Source organism: Drosophila simulans, chromosome 2L (assembly GCF_016746395.2).
Source record: "Drosophila simulans strain w501 chromosome 2L, Prin_Dsim_3.1, whole genome shotgun sequence".
NCBI classification, from domain to species: Eukaryota; Metazoa; Arthropoda; class Insecta; order Diptera; family Drosophilidae; genus Drosophila; species Drosophila simulans.
The window spans coordinates 12,386,892-12,406,655 of NC_052520.2; the positions used below are offsets into that span (position 1 = coordinate 12,386,892).

The 19,764-nt window shown below is 37.1% G+C and overlaps 1 protein-coding gene across 4 annotated transcripts in view; it reads right to left on the reverse strand.

Moving 5' to 3' along the window:
• The window catches only part of LOC6732105 (protein bunched, class 1/class 3/D/E isoforms), a 90,725-nt gene that overhangs the window by 57,026 nt on the left and 13,935 nt on the right, over positions 1-19,764 (reverse strand). For 2 of the 4 annotated variants that reach the window (XM_016178352.3, XM_016178350.3), the window contains exon 5: positions 3,673-4,365. The exons of 1 other annotated variant lie outside the window; for it this stretch is intronic. In XM_016178352.3, coding sequence (XP_016024771.1) covers positions 3,673-4,365 — 693 coding nt within the window. Of the gene's footprint in view, positions 1-3,672; positions 4,366-7,302; positions 7,322-19,764 lie in introns of those variants that run through there. One more of the 4 variants, XM_039298370.2, reaches the window with a different exon arrangement.

The following is a 19,764-nucleotide window of genomic DNA, read 5'->3' on the forward strand; positions in this document are numbered from 1 at the left end:
GTAGCTCGTTAGTCTCCGAAGTCCCCATTTTCAGCCTGCACATTTCAGCGATGTCGGTGTCCATTCCCGTTTTCCATGTCCCTCGGCTAATGCTAATGTAATCACATCGATTAGTATGGACAGTGGAGGAGTTCGGCTTAGGCAGTTAAAGTTCCACAACCACTTCCTTATGGACTAGATTTACGGTTATTGCAGTTCATGAAAGTCCAAAGACCAATAGTGCCAGCATAAAATATAGTTCATATATGGGGCTATTCGGACTTTGTTTTAGTTAAATATAACGTAGATTTATATTTTCTGAATTCCCCTCGCCGGTTTGACCTTTTTACATAATTCAGAAGCCAAAATTCGCATTAATTGTATGCGTTTTGTAACGTATAACTAGTGATTGATGCGCTTTTAATAACAGCTCTTGCCAAATACCCGCAATGATTTAAATATTTATAGCATGATTTTAGACTTTCCTCCTAGCGAGTGTTGAAATAAAAAAATATATTATCTTTGTCTTTTAAACAATACAACGAAAAAGTGCAAAGTTTCGGCACTTAATAAGATGACGTTTCACAAAAAATGATTGATGGCAAGGTAGCCCAGTATATATTTTCGACTTACCACCAAGAGTAATAACAAAAATGTTACATAACATCTTTGCCATTAAAATATATTTTGTTCAATGAATAAACACTTGTAAATAGGCCTAAATATAGATGGGCAAGTCCCAGACAACAACCCACAAAACATAAATAAATTAAATAAATAAATATGAATGTATACAAAGTAAAACAAATAAATAACCACGACTCATCGAGTAGGCAATAATGTGAAATGACATGACAAGATATACTTGTGGAAAAAAACCAATATACATATATATAAATCGGCATATCTTGCAGATACAAGTGGGCGACGACAAATGATCTTTGGTGGCAGCCGAAGAAAGGGTAAAAAGAATGCCTCTTAGACAGGCCCGAAAGCCAAACAAAGCCATCGACCAGAAGAATAAGAGAGAAATCTTCAAGCCAGACAGCAAAGTAAACAAGAAGAATCGTTTCCACCTCTTCTGGGCCAACATACATTACTCTTGGCCATAAAAGACTCTCTGCCGCTGGCCTACACTTCATCAGCCCGACTCCTTAAAGCATTTCCATAAGATAATTGTTTATGTGCGGCTCGTCATTTTTACTTTTTCTTTTTGAATATTATTTTTGGCATGTTTTGCGGCTTTTTTGGTTTGCCTTCTGCTTCGTTTTTTCTTTATTTTTTTTTTTTGTTTTTTGGGGTTTTTGTGTTTTGTTTTGCTTTTGTTGTCTGCTCTTTTTTTGGCCATTGTGTTTTGCTCGGCTGGCTGCAAGCATTTGTGCCAAAAATAAATGCTGACATCATCCGAAGCAAACCATTCAGCCGCAGCCACACACAAAAATCGAGCTCACTTTTATTTATGGGGCAGGGGAATGCGGGGAGCATAGCCCCTCGATAAGGAGAGTGGCACCAACAAACACCACATTTCATTCGCCTCTCTTGAGTGAGATAAAGCCAAAGTATGGACGAACTCAAGATGATGCCTAATTGAAATTCTAATTGGTCTGGGGAGTCGCCAGCAGCTTACATATGTACACTCCTCCATGGGCATCCTCACCAAAAATGTACGGACGAAACCAAATGATGATGAGAACACCCGGTTCCATTTGGGATTACTGACCTTGAACTTGAGACTTTGTGGTTCTCTCCTTGATATAACTTTTTGGACTCAAGTCGATGGTTTTTTGTATTCCTTTCTGAATATCATTTTCGGCGACTTTTGAGTGCATTCAAACTGCATTTCGGCAGAAAGAACGAGATATTTAAAACCTTTTGAGGCAACTGTACTGCTGTTAAAGGGGTTTCAATGATTTACCATTCCACATATACTGTTAATCTACTATTAACTTTGATATTTATAAATCTGTACTATTTCATAGTTTATTTTAGATAAAAGTTTTCTTAATTCCCAATTCCTAGGAGTAAGTTCTTAAAAAAAGTATAAATTATGTGTACCATCTATATTTTAGCACATTTTGGCAAGTTTATAACCGGAAAAGATAACTTAGAATAGATACGATTGAAATTTATTTTTGCGTCGGAAATTCCCGAATTCATTCAAAAAAGATTGAAGTGTGAAAGTTTCCTGCTTAATCACCGCCAATGTACTCGCTACTCGCTCCTTATATAGCACACATTAATATTAATCGCTATCTATAAACAATTTACAAGTGAGTCAGATGTGAGTCACTGAAAGCAATCACAGCGCAAAACTTTCAAATAGTTTTCAAATCTGGCGGCGTGATCATCTCCATTTTAAACCTACAATTGCGTAGGGCTTTCGATTTTTTTAAATAAAAAATTCTAGAGCATTTTTGTCATTTATGGAATGTTTTCACATCATGATGAGTCCCATGGATACCTAATTTAGTGCGCCATTCCGCAACAAAGCCTCGCCTTTGTGGTGACCCCATGTTTTATTTTTTTGGGGTGGATGGGGAAACTATCGGGAGACCCTTTTCACTTTTTGCGCAGTTCGCTGGCGAGAAATTGCGTTGCGGCCAAGCCACCACCACCTCAAAGGAATTGCTTTTTTATTGCTTATGAGCTGGCAAATGCTAACGCATCATCATCATTATCATCATCGGGAAATGAATGCACGAAACACGAGGCAAATATTACAAGAGGCAGCCAAGTTTAGGAATGACATCATTTCCATGCCAAAACCAAACCAGAAACCGAACACCAAGAACAAATTCGCACAACTTTTAAATGCGCTGAATGTTGATTGAAAAACGCAGGAAATTCCCTTTCTACCGCCAGTTTGCCTTTTTTTATAATTAAGCAAAAGGCGAAATAAAGCGAAGAAGCCTTAAGGGCTCGCGACTGGATTATAAATTGCGTTGGGCCACGAAAAGGATGCATTTTCTGATTGCCACATGAATCATCAATCAACAGCGGAGTGACGCAACATGATTGAAAGCTAAAGGTAAAAAGTTAATTGGCTAATTCCTGACAGAAATTATTGAAGGGTTTTCCCATAAAATCTAAATTAAATTAAATTAAAATGTTTTAGCATTGCGTGCGAAATTACACAAAATTTGGATTTTGATTTTTGGGTTAAGAAAACATGCTTTTACGCATCAAATCATGCCGAATTTATAGAAATACATTGACAAAACAAATTAATTAATGATATTTGACATAAAAGGAATTAAACATCAAAGGCAATGGTATGGATGGCAAACCATTATTATACTAATATTTTATTATATTTTAGTAGTGGAAATGTTTTTACCATAAGTGTTAGACTGAAGTGTTAGCATGTGTTAACTAAGTTTGTAAATAACTTAGTTCATTTTAAATTAAACTGTGTTATATCTTTTCAGTTATTATGTGAACAGTCAGTGTTGATTGTTATTTAACAAAATATCGCCACTGGCATTCGTTTAAACAAGAAACCACCCAGAAACTGAACGTAACCCAAATACAGTACAATATTCAGCGTGCAACACCACAGGCCAAGCGATTAGGAACATCAAGCATTCAGAGCGAAGGACACGAACAGGGGGGTACAAAATCAAGCGACAAGTAGTAGGACATGGCAATTAGATCCCGCAACCAGAAAGGATGGACTGATCGACCCACACCGACCTGCTGATAACGGTATCCGCTGCACCACCAGCTGCACCACCGCAAGTTGCAGCCGCCGCAACGGCGGCAAAAACGGTGGCACATTCCAGCGGAGATCGGGGTCTGCGATCGCCGGATGCGTTGGGCACTTGCAAGCGCTGGAAGGCAGGATCATAGCTGAAGGATATGCGCGAACTGGCCGCCGGATGTCCTGGCATTGCGGCACTGGCAAACGACGTTTCCGGCGAACTGGCATAGAATGGTGAGTGCGGATAGGCGTAAATCGAGGGACTGGCACTGAACGCACCCGTGCTCGCTGGACCTCCTGCCATTTGGTTAATTCCGATCGCAATCCTCGGCTGCGAATGATGCATCTGATGCTGTGGACTGCTGCCGGCACTACTTGGTATGGGAATCGCACGACTTGCCGACCGCGTGTATATCGTTGGCGAGAACTGATCTATGGCCTCCTCATAGTCCTCATCCGTGCTGGAACCCATGTACAAGTTCGTATCGCTGACCGCTCCATTCGGATTGCTCGTGGGCCACAGGGATTCGTCCACGCAAAAGGAACTTCTACCCGACTGCGATTTGTTGTAGTAGTAGAGCTGGGGATTCAGTCGGTGCATAAACGACGGATCATTGGGCCCTCCTATGTGCGGATTACTAAAGGCCCTCTTTCGATTTCCGCCGGGATTCGAAGCGGTTATAAAGCTGGATTTTTTCAATTTGGATTTTGGATGTTTGGCAAAGCAAAAGGTCGCACGCAGTTCAAATAAAAATAAAGAGTTTAGAGGTATAAGATAGATTGGAAAGTAGCTTTAGATATAAATATATAGATGTCGCATAATTTGAATTTCTTTTGCTACGCCAATTGAAATTATAATGAAAGTTCATATTGGGCAGGGATAGGAAGGGATTCGGTGCCAGGCAACAGGAGTCGATTCGGTGTTGCTGCAATGAAGTGATCAAAGTTTGCGATTCGAAAGTGAACTGTGATCGATGCCAGACAATCAGGTGAACGAATCTTGTGGATTGACAAAGCCTGATTGAAAAACAAATTGTTTATTTGCTAGTATAAAATTAAATGATTTTGGGTGTGCGCTATTTTTGTTGTGCCTTGCAAAGGCTGTAGCTGCCAATAAAGTTTGTTTTGTGTGTGTTTTAACAACATGACAATTATTTGAACTTTATATGATATGAATGTGGTTACATGACATAATTGTTCTTAAAAATTTTATTTGTTGTTGCTTTGTTAGTGTGGCTACTCTCACTCCATTCAAAATATTCTCAAAGAAAAAAAAAATGCAACTGCAGCTAACAAGAGCAGCCTCAATTTCCACTTCATTTGCCGGGGCAACAGCAACAGGGCAACATTATGATGCAACATTTGTGGCAACTTGTCGATGCGCTCCAATTCTCGGCATAAACAACACACAACTGCCGAGGATGCAACATGGAATCTTTTGCTGCAGCAGCAGATGATGAATGTGGCACGCCACATGCAATTTATGCATCCCAAATAAAACTGACAAAAAGCAAAATCGCGTGGAAGGTGCAGATATTTGTCAATTACGTTGTGGCAAATTAATCTCCGCAAATAGGCTAAAAACGAACATTTCCTTTGGAAAATGTTTGATCTGTGACAGAGTGACGACAACTCGGTTTTCCTTTGAGGATGAAAAACATATTTCCGTTCTACAAAGTCAAGCTGATTTTCTATCCACAGCTAAGCGCATAAATTAAATGCAACAGGGCGTGGAGAGAGGAGGTTTTCCAAAGAAAAAACTTTTCACAGTCTAAAGGCCTTTTCCTCACAAAATAAGTGGCAAAGCATTGAAGAAAAATGGTGGCAACAACAACTTTTTAGCTGCAGTCCAGGCACATTTTCCTTTTTTTTTTTACAGCTTTCCTTTTTTTTTTTTTGATAGTGGATAATTCTCAGTGGAATGAAATGAGCTCCACATGCCTGTTGTTGCTTTTCCTTTCGGTTTTGTGGCTATCTTGTGGTTTTATTTTTGACTGCAGCAAAACTTTTGCTCCTACAGCCTTTTATTTTTGTTTGCTTCCTGCTACGATTTTAATTGTTAATTAAGTTTCTCGAAACTTTTTAATGTGCCGCACATGACAAAAATGTTACAGCAAGTTGAGTAAATTAGGAAAAGGATCATTATTAAAATAAGTTTACTACTCATTTGGGCCAACCTTCTTTTTATAAAAGGATATAAAGTGCTTATTTTGTTTCGTGTTTACTCCCCCCCAATTTGAGATACTTTCCCCTGTCTTCTTGGGTCATCCTCTTGAAAATCCCAGTGTCATCCTGGCATCTGGATTGTCATCATCCTTTCTTTCGCCACTTGCAGCTTGCATAATGGCAAATGTAGCGAAATTAGCATAAAATGAGCAACGCAAAATGGGCAAAACACTCGCCAAACCAAAAAGAAAACGACCCCATTGAAAACTATGGAAAATTGCGGCTGCATTGTTGTTGCAGCAACAAATTAAATGCACATTACATGCAGCATTTTTCCCCCTTCCCCTTCCACTGCCAGTTTCATTTGCCATTGTGTTTTCCCGCTTTGTTGTTGTTCAGTATGTCGCCCCAAAGCCAACAAGGAAATAAAAGTATTCAACAAAATTGTGAAAAACAAGCATTTGTTGTTCAAGAAAATTAGGTGAATGGAGCTATGCTCAAAGAAAACTGCGAAGAGCGAGACGGCAAATTCCAAAACGGGAGCCTCGAAAACTGCGATCTCAGATAAGACAAAAAAAATCGCTGAAAAGAAATTTGCAGTCAGCGCGAAGAAAATTTTCGACGGAAAATGGGGAGGGGGAAGGGGGGTTGCATTAATCGCTTCACCGTTTTGTTTTCGCAGTTTATCTGCGAGTTTTCATCGCGCTCGCCGCTGCTGTTTTCTGCTTTTGACCACTTTTACCCGCCAAGCCGAAATTTATTTGCGAATTGTCTTTCATTCGTTACTATTTACGTAATTCGATTTCCAATGCTTGCGGTTTTCATTCGCAATTCGGCAGTTTGATTGGACAGCACAATTAGCTTGGAAGGACAGCAGAGAGGATTGCGTAAGTTCGAAAGCGGATTGAAAATTAGGGAAGAAAAACGGGGGACAACACCAGAAACTAAAACTCCAAATGTGGACACATATCCCCAAGGCTTTCAGTTTGGAATTCTTTTGATTTTTAGTACTTAAAGAAAGTGTATGACATGTACAAAAATATTTAAAGGGACAATAAAAACATTTATAGATTCGCCTTTTATTTTTTTAAATAAATAGAGGCAGTTAGGAAATGTTGCCTTTAACATTTACAATTTACAAATGATAAAATCAAAATAGAAATTAAATAATGAAAATTCCATTAAAATAAAGCTTTAAAGGAAATTGTTTTTATAACTTGTTAACTTTTTAAAATAATGGTAGATTTTAAAAACGTTTAACTGACTGCTTCACTAAGCTACATTTATTTACAAGTTAGTTTTCTTTGTGCATGATTAAATTATTTAAATGCGTTAAATGGAAAGACAAAACAGCAAAAAGTAATGAATGTTTATTTAATGAGTTGGCAGGGAATTAAGGTCAAACGTAGTACTCACATACACAAAAATGATATTGGGGCATAAACATTTCGATTTTTATGATTTTCACTTGCTTACCTGAAAATAAAAGAACAAAATTTTAAGTAAATATGGCTCAAAGTCGTAAGCTAAAATTATTAAACTATTTTATCTAAACCAAAGTTATGGAATTACATTTTTTGGCGCCCCTTATTCAAATATTTCAGTAAACTGCTTGATTTTTAAAGTTCTGTTGTTGGTTCGAGACGTATGTATACTGCTTACTGTGTACATTGACAATATTCCGATAGAGGGCTATGTAAACTGCTTCGTCGCACCGTTTTGCTAACAGACATGATTGTTTAACAGTAATGTTGTTAGCTGTGACAGTTTTAAAATTATTGAAAACTAAGCAGTGATACTGTAAACAGGAATGCTGTTAACAGTTTCGACAGTTTTGAATTGATCGAAGTAAGTAAGTACACTGCTTGAATTCATAGTTAGGTACAGTTACTCTGAAACTGTAAAAAGAGGAGAGTCCGCATTCATATAAGCAGTGCTCCGAAAAACAGTGTATGTATGTTTACAGTACAATGTAGAATAGAATTTCATACAAGTAAAAAATGAGATTTTACAACCGAAAAACTAATTGGTAATAAATGAATATATAAAATACAACATTTTGAGTTTTGCAATAAAATGAACTTTAAATTATTTACATATTAAAGCAAGAAAATAAAAGTTGAGACAAAATAATGTCACACTTTAAAATTAATTAGAGGTAAGTAAATAAATAAGTAAGTAAAATAAATTGTATTGCATATTAACAAAGTTAATTGAACAGAAATTTGGAAATTTAAAATTTAAATGGGTAAAAGCCCGAAACGCAATAAAAAATGTGTTTACGTTTGTCCGAATTTTTTGTATTTTTTTGCTAAGAAAAATGGCAACAAATACAAACAAGGCGATAATGTGCAATGCACAAAAATGATCAATAACAAAATCGAAGAGAGCACTAAAGGAAGTAGACAGAAAGAGAGAGCATGAGAAGGCGGTAGAGAAACCAAAAAGCAATAACAAAACAAAACAGACGACGATAGAATGCAATTAGAAGACGCAGATAGCCAGAGAGAGAGGGAGAGAGGAAAACAAAATAATTCACGTGTGTAACAGACAGACGATGTAAGAGAGCAGCAGCGCGCGAGAGAGAGATGGAGCGAAGAACTCAAGTGATAAGCTTCTCGTGCTCTCTCTTTCTCGCGCAGAATTGATTGACTTCGAGACTTTGTCGCATTTGTTTTGTTTTTGTTTTGCATGCTCTTTTTTCGTTTAGTCTATAATAAAAATAGCAATTTGCGCACTATTTTTAAATGTTTTGAGAAATTGTTTAATTTGTTTTATTTTTTTTCGCTCTCTGTCTTCCACACGATTTGTTGTTTGCTTTTCGCAATTTGTTGCTGCTGTCAATCAAAGCAAAAACCAAACACGAAAAAGCTTAAAGAACAAATATCTATTTTAACACTTTTTTTAAATTAAAAAATGAGCAGGTGTTAGAACTCCACTTTAAATAAAGTTTTATTAAAACAATGCTTATTTTTCCCTAATTGCTCAGCAAGCGCTCAAATACCCTGCGAAAGGGTATAAATAGAAAGAAGGATAGAAGATTTGCCAAAACAAAAAAAGAATTGCCGACTGAGAACAGCCCCCCCCCCCCCCCCCCCCCCCCCACACGCCTCAATATCGCGTATACGTATTCTGTATACTCTGTATACTATATATGCACACATGACAATTTGCTTAAGCGCCTTGGCGCCAACCGACGTACGACGAAATCTATTATTTTCTATTTTTTCACTATTTTGTGCTTGTATTGCATATGTGGTTTTAACTTGAAAGCCCCCCGACTACCAAGTTCGCTGTATTTGTGTCCATATGTCCGTCCAAATGACTGGGGAATTCGCGTAAGACAAGCATAATCGATGGCCTGCCCGCCGGTTGTCTCTTATCACAGAACCGACTTGTCTTGATACTTGATAACGAAAGAGGCACACACGAAAGACAGCGAAGAGAAAGAAAGAAAGCGGGGAGAAACACACGAGCGTGCTGCAAGCGGGCAGATTTTTAATTTCCCCAATTGATAAAAGTGTACATATACTTTTTGGTTCGTTTTGCTGTATTTCCGGGAAACAAAAAAAAACTTATTAAAAAAAAAATATTTTTATATTGCTGATTATTTGATTTTTTCATTGCTGATTCATTGACTGAATATCATTCAACATCAATAAAGCCATTAAAATATTTGAATTTAAGAAATGTTATCAAATATTATTACTATACAAACAATTTCATTTTTAAGATCCAAAAGGATGTTACAAGAAAGGTATCTGATCTTTTAATTAAAAAATACTTTAGCCTTAACTTTTAGACCCTGACCATCCTAAAAATATAAAAACGAATTACTCCAGCTCCAAAACCAATCACCTTTCACTCAGAAATGCCATAAACACAACCGACAACCAGGAAGCATTGTCATAAAATATTTACACAGTTGTAAAAATGCAGTTTGCAAACGGTGTAGCTCATTCGATCGATCCACAAATAGGCGCACAAATAAATCACCAATATCGTCGAAATGCAATAAATAGATCGTTTGATGACCTCCATTTACCTTATTGGAAATTGCATTTTCTAATGGATTTGCTCTGGGGAAAATACGACTAAGAAAACGTATTTCCAATTGATTTATGCTTCCCCATCGCAAATAAATGTATCTTTGAAATTGTTCGCATGCTAATGAATGCACCCTGTGCGGAAATTAAATTTGGCAATGACAAATTGAGCGATCACAAGGCGATGTAAATGCAAATAGAAAGTGCAAATAAGTGGTGCAGAACTCATGGGAAAATACGAAGAATTAGACCAGAGAATTACTCTATGAAAATAAATGAATATACATAAAGTTTACAACTATTTACTTTCATTCAGTTCATTTCATGGCATCAAGTGCCTTAATCATATATGAATTTTCAGACTTGTATTTAATAATTCTTTAGATTATTCTACTAATTCCTGCGAATAAATATGCCCCATCAACCGGCAAGGAAAATAAACAAGCCGAAAAACATTGCAAAAAATGTTCATTAAATTTGCATTTCCCTCTATTATTTGGCGTCATCGCCGTTCGTTCGTGCAAACAATTTTATTTATTTAATTTATATTTATCTCAGTTTGTTGTCTTTCATTTGTTTCTCGTGTCCATGACAACTGCATGTGTCTTTTTCAATTCTACGCCCCTCTGTCTGTGTGTGTGTGTGTGTGTTGTGTCTCACTGACACACAATAATTAGGCAAAGTAAATAAATTAATTTCGCATTTTCGCGCGTGAAGAAAATTAATGCGAAATTAATGGAGCGGCAAGGCGTCTACTGCTCACTTGAATCGCCCAGCCATATCCCCAGACATATAGACACATATCCATTCAATTTGCCAAGTGTTTGGTTGCAATTTAATTAGCAATTTATTAATTGCCTCTTTGGCCAGCAGTGCAGCGCAGACGGCAGAAAAAGTGATTCACCCACGAGACTGACTGAGTGGAAAGTGTAATAAAGTTTATAAAACAATTACAGCTAGTAAATAAAATATATCTCTTCTTACTCTGATTTACAGAACTATCTTAATATACCTATGTAAAGCTTTAAGATACAAAAATTAAAATGCAAGTTAATTAGAAGATTTGTGACTATACTATGCCTGTTTTATGATTATGGGTATTTAAAGTGTGCTCTGTAAAACTGATGCTAGATTTGATCGTAAAGAAAGGCCATAGTAAAATCCTTATATATCATGCACTCCTTTTGAAACATACTATCTCATCGAACTTCAAATAGTATCTAGTACTCTAAAATCCATACACAATTTCTTTATCTTCTAGATTTTAGTTATGATGTACAACCTTTTAGTTATCCCCAAACTCCTTTATAAAAATCTGGAAAATATCCAATCTGCCCACGGAACTTCAAGTAACTTCCTCTGTCAATTGGCGCTTGTATTAGTCATTTTAGGTGGGTGTGTGTGTGTGTGAGGGTTTGCGTGTGTGGGTGTGGGCGTTGTCATGTGAAGAAGAAACCGGTAAAAACAGCTGTTGACTGCTGACTCCACACAGCTGCTGTAAAACGACTCAGAAAAAAAATAAGATATAAAAATTGGCAAACAAAGGGGCGCCAGAAAGAGAGGTACAAAATGCCACAACATTTATGGAGTTTCTGTAAGTGGAAATCGGAGTGTATGGTGTCGAGTGTATGCGAATGATGACTAATAAACAAAGAGACTCTGCACTCTGCGAAACAGACAACAACAAACAAAACAATAAAGCATCAAGCAACGGAAACTAAAAACAAAAATAAAAGCCGGCAAAATACATAACTGAAAATGAAAAATCAGCCAGACAAAGAAAAAAACCGGCTCTAAAACTATACGAACATGAAGAGTAAAAATTACTAACAAAAAATAAAACGAACACGAAATTCATAAAACAACATCAGAGTTTCTTTTCATATAAATGAAAAATATGATTTCATTTTTATGGCTTTCAGCAAAGTCAGTAAAGTGAAGAAAACGTTTGAATATTAAATTTTAAAGGTCCTGTTGTAGATTCATTTAAAGATATAACAAAATTGATAATTTTTAAAAATACAGAAATTTTCATGGGAAATTCCGGAAAATTTGCGTGGGCAGAAAAATACGTCTACAGAAATTCTTAGTCAGCTGCAGAAAACTTAAACAGACAAGATACAAAATGAGACATTTATTAGTATAGAAAATCGATCTAAGCCAATTTAAATCAAGTTTAAAGTCTCAGAAATCAGTTTGCACAATACATAACACAATGTTATACTTCATTGGTACAAATGCACACAATTATGCAAATTTATAGAAGATAAGCAACAGAATGTGAAGGGAAAACAAGTTTGAATATCAAAATCTGATAATAGTGTTGGGCAAGTCATTCCGTCTTTATATCTAAAAGATGTAGTTGTATTATCTCAAGCTATTTTATTCTTCGATAGAAAGTTGAGTTTAGTGTGGAGCACTAATCTCTTAATGGACGAAAGGCAGACAAAGAAGTTGATTAAAAAATATGAATGGAAGTGAAAGAACGCGATTGTAAATGCAACTTGTGCTTAGTGGAACGGAAATGAATTGAATTCCAATATGGCGAACAAATAGTGTGCGTCAGTGATGGAAAATAAAATAAAAACATATATTTTCCCCGCACTTTCCCAGTTCAACGACCTCCGCCTGACTGGCAAATTAGGTGCGAATAGTGGGAGTTGGTAGGAAACCCCCACCCACCTGAAATCCGTATTGGGTCAAAACAAATGCCTGATAAGAGAAATGCATTGTGTCACGCACATTTTTGTTTTGGAACCGCTTTGAGCACCGGTTCATCGTTCATCACCTTCTATTTAGGAAAATAGGTAGTAGGTTTCCTAGGTTTTCCATTCGCCGACATGCTCATTAGGTTTTGCTTGCCACTCTCGCCCACTTGTGGATTTCAGGTCAACCAAAAACTGCGTCACAATCAGAACACGTCAATAGCATTAAGGGGGCAACAAACCAAAAGGTTTATTCACTTTGGTATACAAATATTTGTGGGCTAATGTGATTTTATTAGAAGTTATGGATTTATCGATATCAAAGCGTTAAAAGCTGCATAAAAACTATAAAAAGAGTATTATCAATATAAAACCGTTTAGGTTGTAAAAATATTGATTATATATTAAGAAAAGTGAGCCTACTTAAGATGTTCCCTTATGTTCTACTTAAAAAGGAAAAAAGGAAAAGTTTTCCCTTTTTGGCGAAAATGTCGCCCTTAGGCGGCAAAAAAGAAACAAAAAAATAGTTGGGAAAGTGGAAAAGCCATCCGCTAATTTGCACTGAGCGTTTTAACGACCTTTTCCAATGAGTACGGCCTGAACTCACGCCCCCGCAATTTGTGCGAACGATGCTAATTGTGGGAAAGGTGCAACTACTAAAAAAAAAAGAAGTAAACACTTTTTTACACCTCTCGTGTCTGGCAACTTTCACGTGCAGCTCAGCTTTTCACCCAGCACACCGTTTGACATTTTCCCGGCGCTTTTTTATTGATTTTCGGTTCGAGTAACTTTCCAGCTGCGGCAGCAAGTGGAAATTGCGTTTCAGTTCAGTTTCGAGCCTTCCCCCAAAATGCAAATCCATAATCAACTTTCTGCGATTTGCTGTTTGTTTGTTCGTCTGTTTACCTACACACGATAGTAATAATTTCGCTTTTTCGCCAACCGTGTGCCGACTGTTATTTTTCGCTGTCAAGGTCGTTCTTCGCCGCGGTGGTACCTGCTGATCCCCCCAGCCACCCCAACTTCCGCCCCCCCTCCCCTTTCTCAGTCAACATTCAACTAAGCAGTCATTTCCCTATTTTCCAAATGAATTGTGTTGTTCTTTTCGCCTATTTGTGGTCACTTTTATCAGACAATAAACCCCGTGAAAATAATGGCACAGGTGGGGTTGTTGCAAGTTGATTTACGTACTACTGAAATACAGTAAGAGAAAAAAATAACAGTTCACTAAAGTAATTTAACCTTATTTGCAATACAATTATATAAATATTCTGATTTGAAGCTAATCAAATAAACAATATAGTATCATTATACACTAGGGATATATAAGAAGTCTTTTGTCATTTTAGAACGAAATAGTTTTTGACCCACTACAAACATTTTAATTTGCGGGGTATTATTATAGTCTTAAGACTTTTAAAAGTTTAGTAGCTCTATAAAAAGGACCAAATGTCCTCAGTCCTACCAGTAAGCTCCTCAATCTCCCCATCAATTTGGCTCGTTTGTTAGTTCGATTTTGTTGCTTTTTGTTTACATCCCAACTCCTGTCCACAAAATTGTTTAGAAGGGGTTTCATTCAGCCCTTTGTTTTGGCAAAATATCAAATTGAGTTTGACATGCAAAAAAGACTGAAAACGAACTCAGACAACTTTCGACATTCTTACGATGTCAGAACATGATGAAATGAAGGGGGAATGTTAATTAATGTACATGTCCATCCAGCATTTGAATCGAAGTCGTTCCTGAAGTCATTTAATTAAGTTTTCATTGGGCGAGAATTCAAACTTTTTTCAATCCATCCCAAGTGCAATTCGATTTGAAAGTGCCAGTTGCAGATGCAGATTTAAGTTACAAAAGTTTTAAGAGATGATGTATTTGGAAGTTTAGGTGTTGGTATACACACTAACAAGTTTAGTAACTCCTTTCAAACACTACACAAGCAATAACTTTTGTGGTACTTTAAGTTTTCGTAGAGATTTGAAGGGCTTTTGAACATTAAATAAGAAACTAAATTGAAGAAATGCCATTTGGTGGTGATTTTTAAATGATTTTTGGCAGATTTGTGATTTTGTTTAAAAATTACAATCGAAATCTAAAGATATCTAAAGATAAATCTCTTATACAAGAGGTAAATCTGTCTTTTTAAGCCTCCTACAAATTATCGATTTAATAAATTCCCCGAAATATTGCGATATATTCAATTTGTAAGAATTTTGTTATAAGAAATGGCAATTTGCATTCACAGCACATAAACTCATTCAATTGATTGCGATTATTGACCCACTGTGAGAAGAATCGCACCAGAAACTTGGCACTTGGCAGGCGAAAAGGACGGCGAATGCGGGAGCGAGGGAGATGGCGATTCGAACGAGATGGGGACATTGTATCTCTCGTTCTCGCTATGGTGATGGGATGCTATCTTTCGCGGACCGTAGAAATTTATGAGCAAATAAATATGCCTGATATTGTCGGCTGTTTTCCTTTTCGTTTTACTTGGTTCTTTGTTATTCTAGACTTTAGTATTTAAATCATGTGCTCTGGGTCCCACACTTTTGCCCCTCGGATTTCCCATCACCCATACCAAACCCATCCCAATGTGAGATCACAACAGCCAACTGACGTCTATCAATTATATCGTTCTGTATTTTCGGTCTCTTTTTAACTGCACAGGGGTGAGTCGTCTTTTTACCACTGTGCACTCTTTTAATTCGCAATTTCTTTCTCTAAATTTGACTTGCAAATATGCAGGGAGTCAATATCCAAAGTCAAAGCCAATCATCAATCAATCAATCGGGCGATTCGAGCGCTCGCAAACGGCGCCCATAAATCAATAAAAGGCGTTTCACGCTCTTTCCAGGTTTCAATTTTCAGCAAAAATGCCTACCTAAAACAAGTGGGGGGAAGTGTCACTTGTGCTGCGGCAAAAACACAAATGGCAAAGAAAGCAAAACGAATAAATATAAAAAAAAAACCCTGGGGGCCTTCGTAATCTGAGGCATTCCCTCTGCCGGCATTTCATTTCGAGCGATGAAAGTTCAGCTCTCGTCACATGGAAACACCTGTTCAGCATTTCAGTTCGCAGTTCGCACCGCAAGCACAGTGGGGCAGGTTGTGAGTCGTCAGGTTTCTTGTTCTTTTCAAATCTGTTTGATAGTGATTAGAGAGAACACCACACACACACCTCGTTAGCATTCCTGCCTGGCAACAAATCGGCAATTTTCAGTTTCGCATGGTAATGGAATTCGACTTGGGTTTTATTTTTGGTACACGTGGAAATAAATAGATGAGCAAGTACTTGAGCATTTCTTATGAATGTTTAGATTTATTTATTTAGGTTATTTTGTTTATAAGTGCACACTTTCCGTTTTAGCTCATTTGGAGGTTTGTCTAATAGATTTTACTTTCATTTTCTTAAAAAGGATTAATGCTCAAAATTTATATTGGATAAAAGATACTGACAGTCAAGAACTTTTTCTATAGAAAGACTTCGTTAGCTAGGAAACTGCCTTCAAAAGTCATAAAATCTTAAGATAAATCTTTCCATTATGCACTTTTAGCCTTCTGGGCCATCAGTGGGTTAAACAGCCACTTCAAAGGAGGCAACAATGTTGCACTCACCAGATGCCCCCTCCTCCCCCTCCTCCTTACAACCCTATGAATTTTATCTGAGAAAAACAGCTCGTGGCGTTAAGTAGGAAAACAAACAAAAAATGCCAGCGACAGAGAAAAATTGAAGAGGTGCTAAAAATATTGGCGCGAAAAAACAGAAAACAAATATTGCAAAATGCTGCGCAAATTTTTTTAAAAACTTGTCTACGTGAGAAGTAGGAAAAGATAGATAGAAGGTACTAAATATAAAAATAATTCTATTGCTGAATACAATATGTGAATTTTTTGTAAATACAAATATGAACCTTTTTACCTATAATTCTATATCAAGAGAATTTTAAATTCATATATATACATTTGGTCAGTGTAATGTACTGGACATGTTGGATGGGAGAGAGGCAAAAACATGAATTAAATCTAATTTATTTCATTGAGTTTAATCAACGCATGAGAAGACTGCGTTCTCCCGCTCTCCACACTTCTCTCCTCTCTCCAAAAGCGCGTGAGAGAGTTGAAATAGGAAAAAAATGCCACGCGCAGCAGAGTTTATTTTTAAACAACAACAACGCATTATAATGAAGGCAGCAACAACATAATGGCAATAACAACAACACTGATAGGCGATGTTTGATAGCAACAACGAACCCACCAAACGACCCATCGGATGGAAACAGGGGGGGAGGGGTATCTGACGATGGCCGTATAAAAATCAACTTCAATATTTGTGTCTATTTTTAGACACACAACGAAGCGATACGAACGCATGACCGTTGATTGTGTGCGAGAGTGTGTGGGTTGTGCGAGAGCGAAAGAGCGCGGGAGTGTAATGCGCCGGTTAACGATCACTTGCAATTACAACAGCAACAACAATGAATCCAAAGAGCAATGCACAAAATCTCTCTCATCAATATGTGCACGTATTTTGTGTGGCTGTGTGCGAGACGCCAGACAGACGCAGCGACGTCAGAGAGCGCTCTTGTTGTTGTTTTTCTAGTACCCACTATTTTGGTTTTACTGAGGTATACCAAACGTAATCAAAATATCAGAAAAATCATTTTGAGTTAGTAAGTAAACTAAATCCATTGGTAATGTTAAGTATAAGAGGAACATTACTCTTAGCATTCCTGTAATTTTATTAATTGTAATAATTTTAAGCATTGAAAATATTTTTCAATTTTACGCTTGTAATGCAGCATTACTGTTTCCACAACATATTTATAGGAAAATCAGAATTAATAGGAAAGGGACCTAATTATTTTCCAGAATCATGATCTCTTCTATTTTGATTTTAGGTTCCCAAAAGAAGCTTTTTCAAAAACATAGCTTTCTAACGTTTAATGAAGCCTAAGTGTCTAAAAGGATCGATTTTACATTTTGTTTTTAAGATTTTTTCTTAATAATTTTAAACTATTTCACCAGCCGGATTGGAAAGTTGTGTGGCGCCTAGGTTGGCACACAAACAATCGCCTCCTCGCCACTCGCCCCTCGACCAACCCCACCTTTCTCGAGCATCGAATTTCCCAAGCGAAGGTCAAGCTGTGCTTTTGGTTTCGTCCCATTTTCCGCACTCTGATGTAAACGAATTATTTCCAGTTTTTACTACATTTCGTTACTATTTACATCACAATTTTGCCCACACACACACACACACACACTCGCGGACAGCGTGTAAGTGCGCAGCGCATAAGGCGAAGCTCATTTTAGCGTAAAGCGTGGCTTTTATGTAAGCAAAAGGGGGGTTGGGTGGCGGGTGGGCAAGCCCCCAATATGGCGTATTTTGTAGATGTAAACGAGACGAAAATAAATGGAAATGCATGTTTGTATACTGTGCTCATGTTTACTTAGTTTCATGCATTATGAGGAAGTGAATGATGATTTTATCGCAAAAAGGTGTTTCGGGGTTTGTTTTATTTTATTTATTAGAAAAATATAAACGAGCATGACAAACGAGCTGTAAGCTGAAAGGCTATTATTAAATCAAGCATACAATGAATGTTTTTAATCACCAACCGAATATTTTCTAATCGGAGTTGACAAATTTGTTTACTTTTCCCCTAAACAAACACTTCAGACAGTCAATTTTTTCGCTCATGCAATTTTCCCAGTAAAATAAATTCGTAATGCAAGAATGACAACAACCGTTAGTGATGATTAAAAGGTTTCATTATACAGAGATTAGAATGGTTTCATGGGTAACTCAACAACCTAAGAAATTATATACTAGCTACCTTCTATTATATTGGCATGCCTTGCAACAGTTTTGAGATACTTTACTAGTTAAAAGCCTTAATTAACCAGCATTTTCTAGAACTTTTCGGTCCAATACCCCTTCTTTCTAATCTCATCTGACGTTTGGCGTTTATGGTCTGACATGCAGATACATTTGTACAATCTGTTGACTTGACAAGTTGGTGTTGTTTGAGGTTCAATTTCGGTTCGTGCAAATTCTAGATAATTTAGATAAACACAGGGTTGTGTGGAAGAATATGGCGGGTGGGTGGTGGAGTGGTGGGTGGCTGGCTCGGCCACCCGATAAGGCAGAATCCCAAACGGAAGTGACACACACGCGTCTAAAGGTTCTTGAGCGTGAAATAATGGCACTGAAAGTTCCCTCTTAGTAGGTCAAATGCGTCAAAAGACGACAGGCCACGGAAAAAGCGAAACAGGCAGCAGATTTTTAGCCAAGGCAAAGTATTTAGCAAAATAAAGATATATAATTTGGCACATGTGAGACGGGCATGTTTTTGACCTTGGGGCAAAAAATAAATACAAGTATTTTCAATACTTTCGCTTCACCGCACAAATGTTTTGCAAAGGAAAGCTGGAATTATGGGCATGCATTCTTTGTGTGCTATATATATGATTTATTACTTTAGGTATACCTACAAAATTTAGTATTTAATGTTTTTTAAAACAGAATAATATCATGTTTAATAAAGGTTCTCAGATTTAGAAAAGTTCTATAAATTTTGCGAAAATTGCTTCAATTTGCCATTGGAAATCCGAGCAGGAAAATGCTCGAGCAGGTGTCCGCTAATTTCTTTCTGATCGTTCAGTTCGAAAATCTGACAAACCGCGACAGGTATATATCTTTCGCTGTGACTTTGACATAGATTTCACTGTCACCGTGCCGCCGGCGGACAAGCAAATGGCAAAACAAAACAATAATGACGTTTAAGAACACTGTTGAATTCCCATATTGATTATTCCTCCTCGTCTTCCCCCCTCTATTTCATTGGCCACTTTTTATGAATACTTCCTTTTTTTTTTTATTGTTGATTTCGCTTGGTTTATTATAGTATACAAGTGAATCAACTTCGATCGAAAGAGAGTGAGTAATTGACAAAGCATTTCGTGGCGCCTCTTCAGCGGTTCGTTCCACCCATTACGGAAGTTCAGTTTTCGAGGTCATTGGAATCCAAGAAACGGCCCAACCTCCCCAATTCCCAGCTCCTGTTTCTCAATTATTCTAAGTCGGTCAATGCCAGGCACGCGTCAAGTTACCATTTCGATATATATATCTATATATATTTACAATTATATACATATACATATGTAT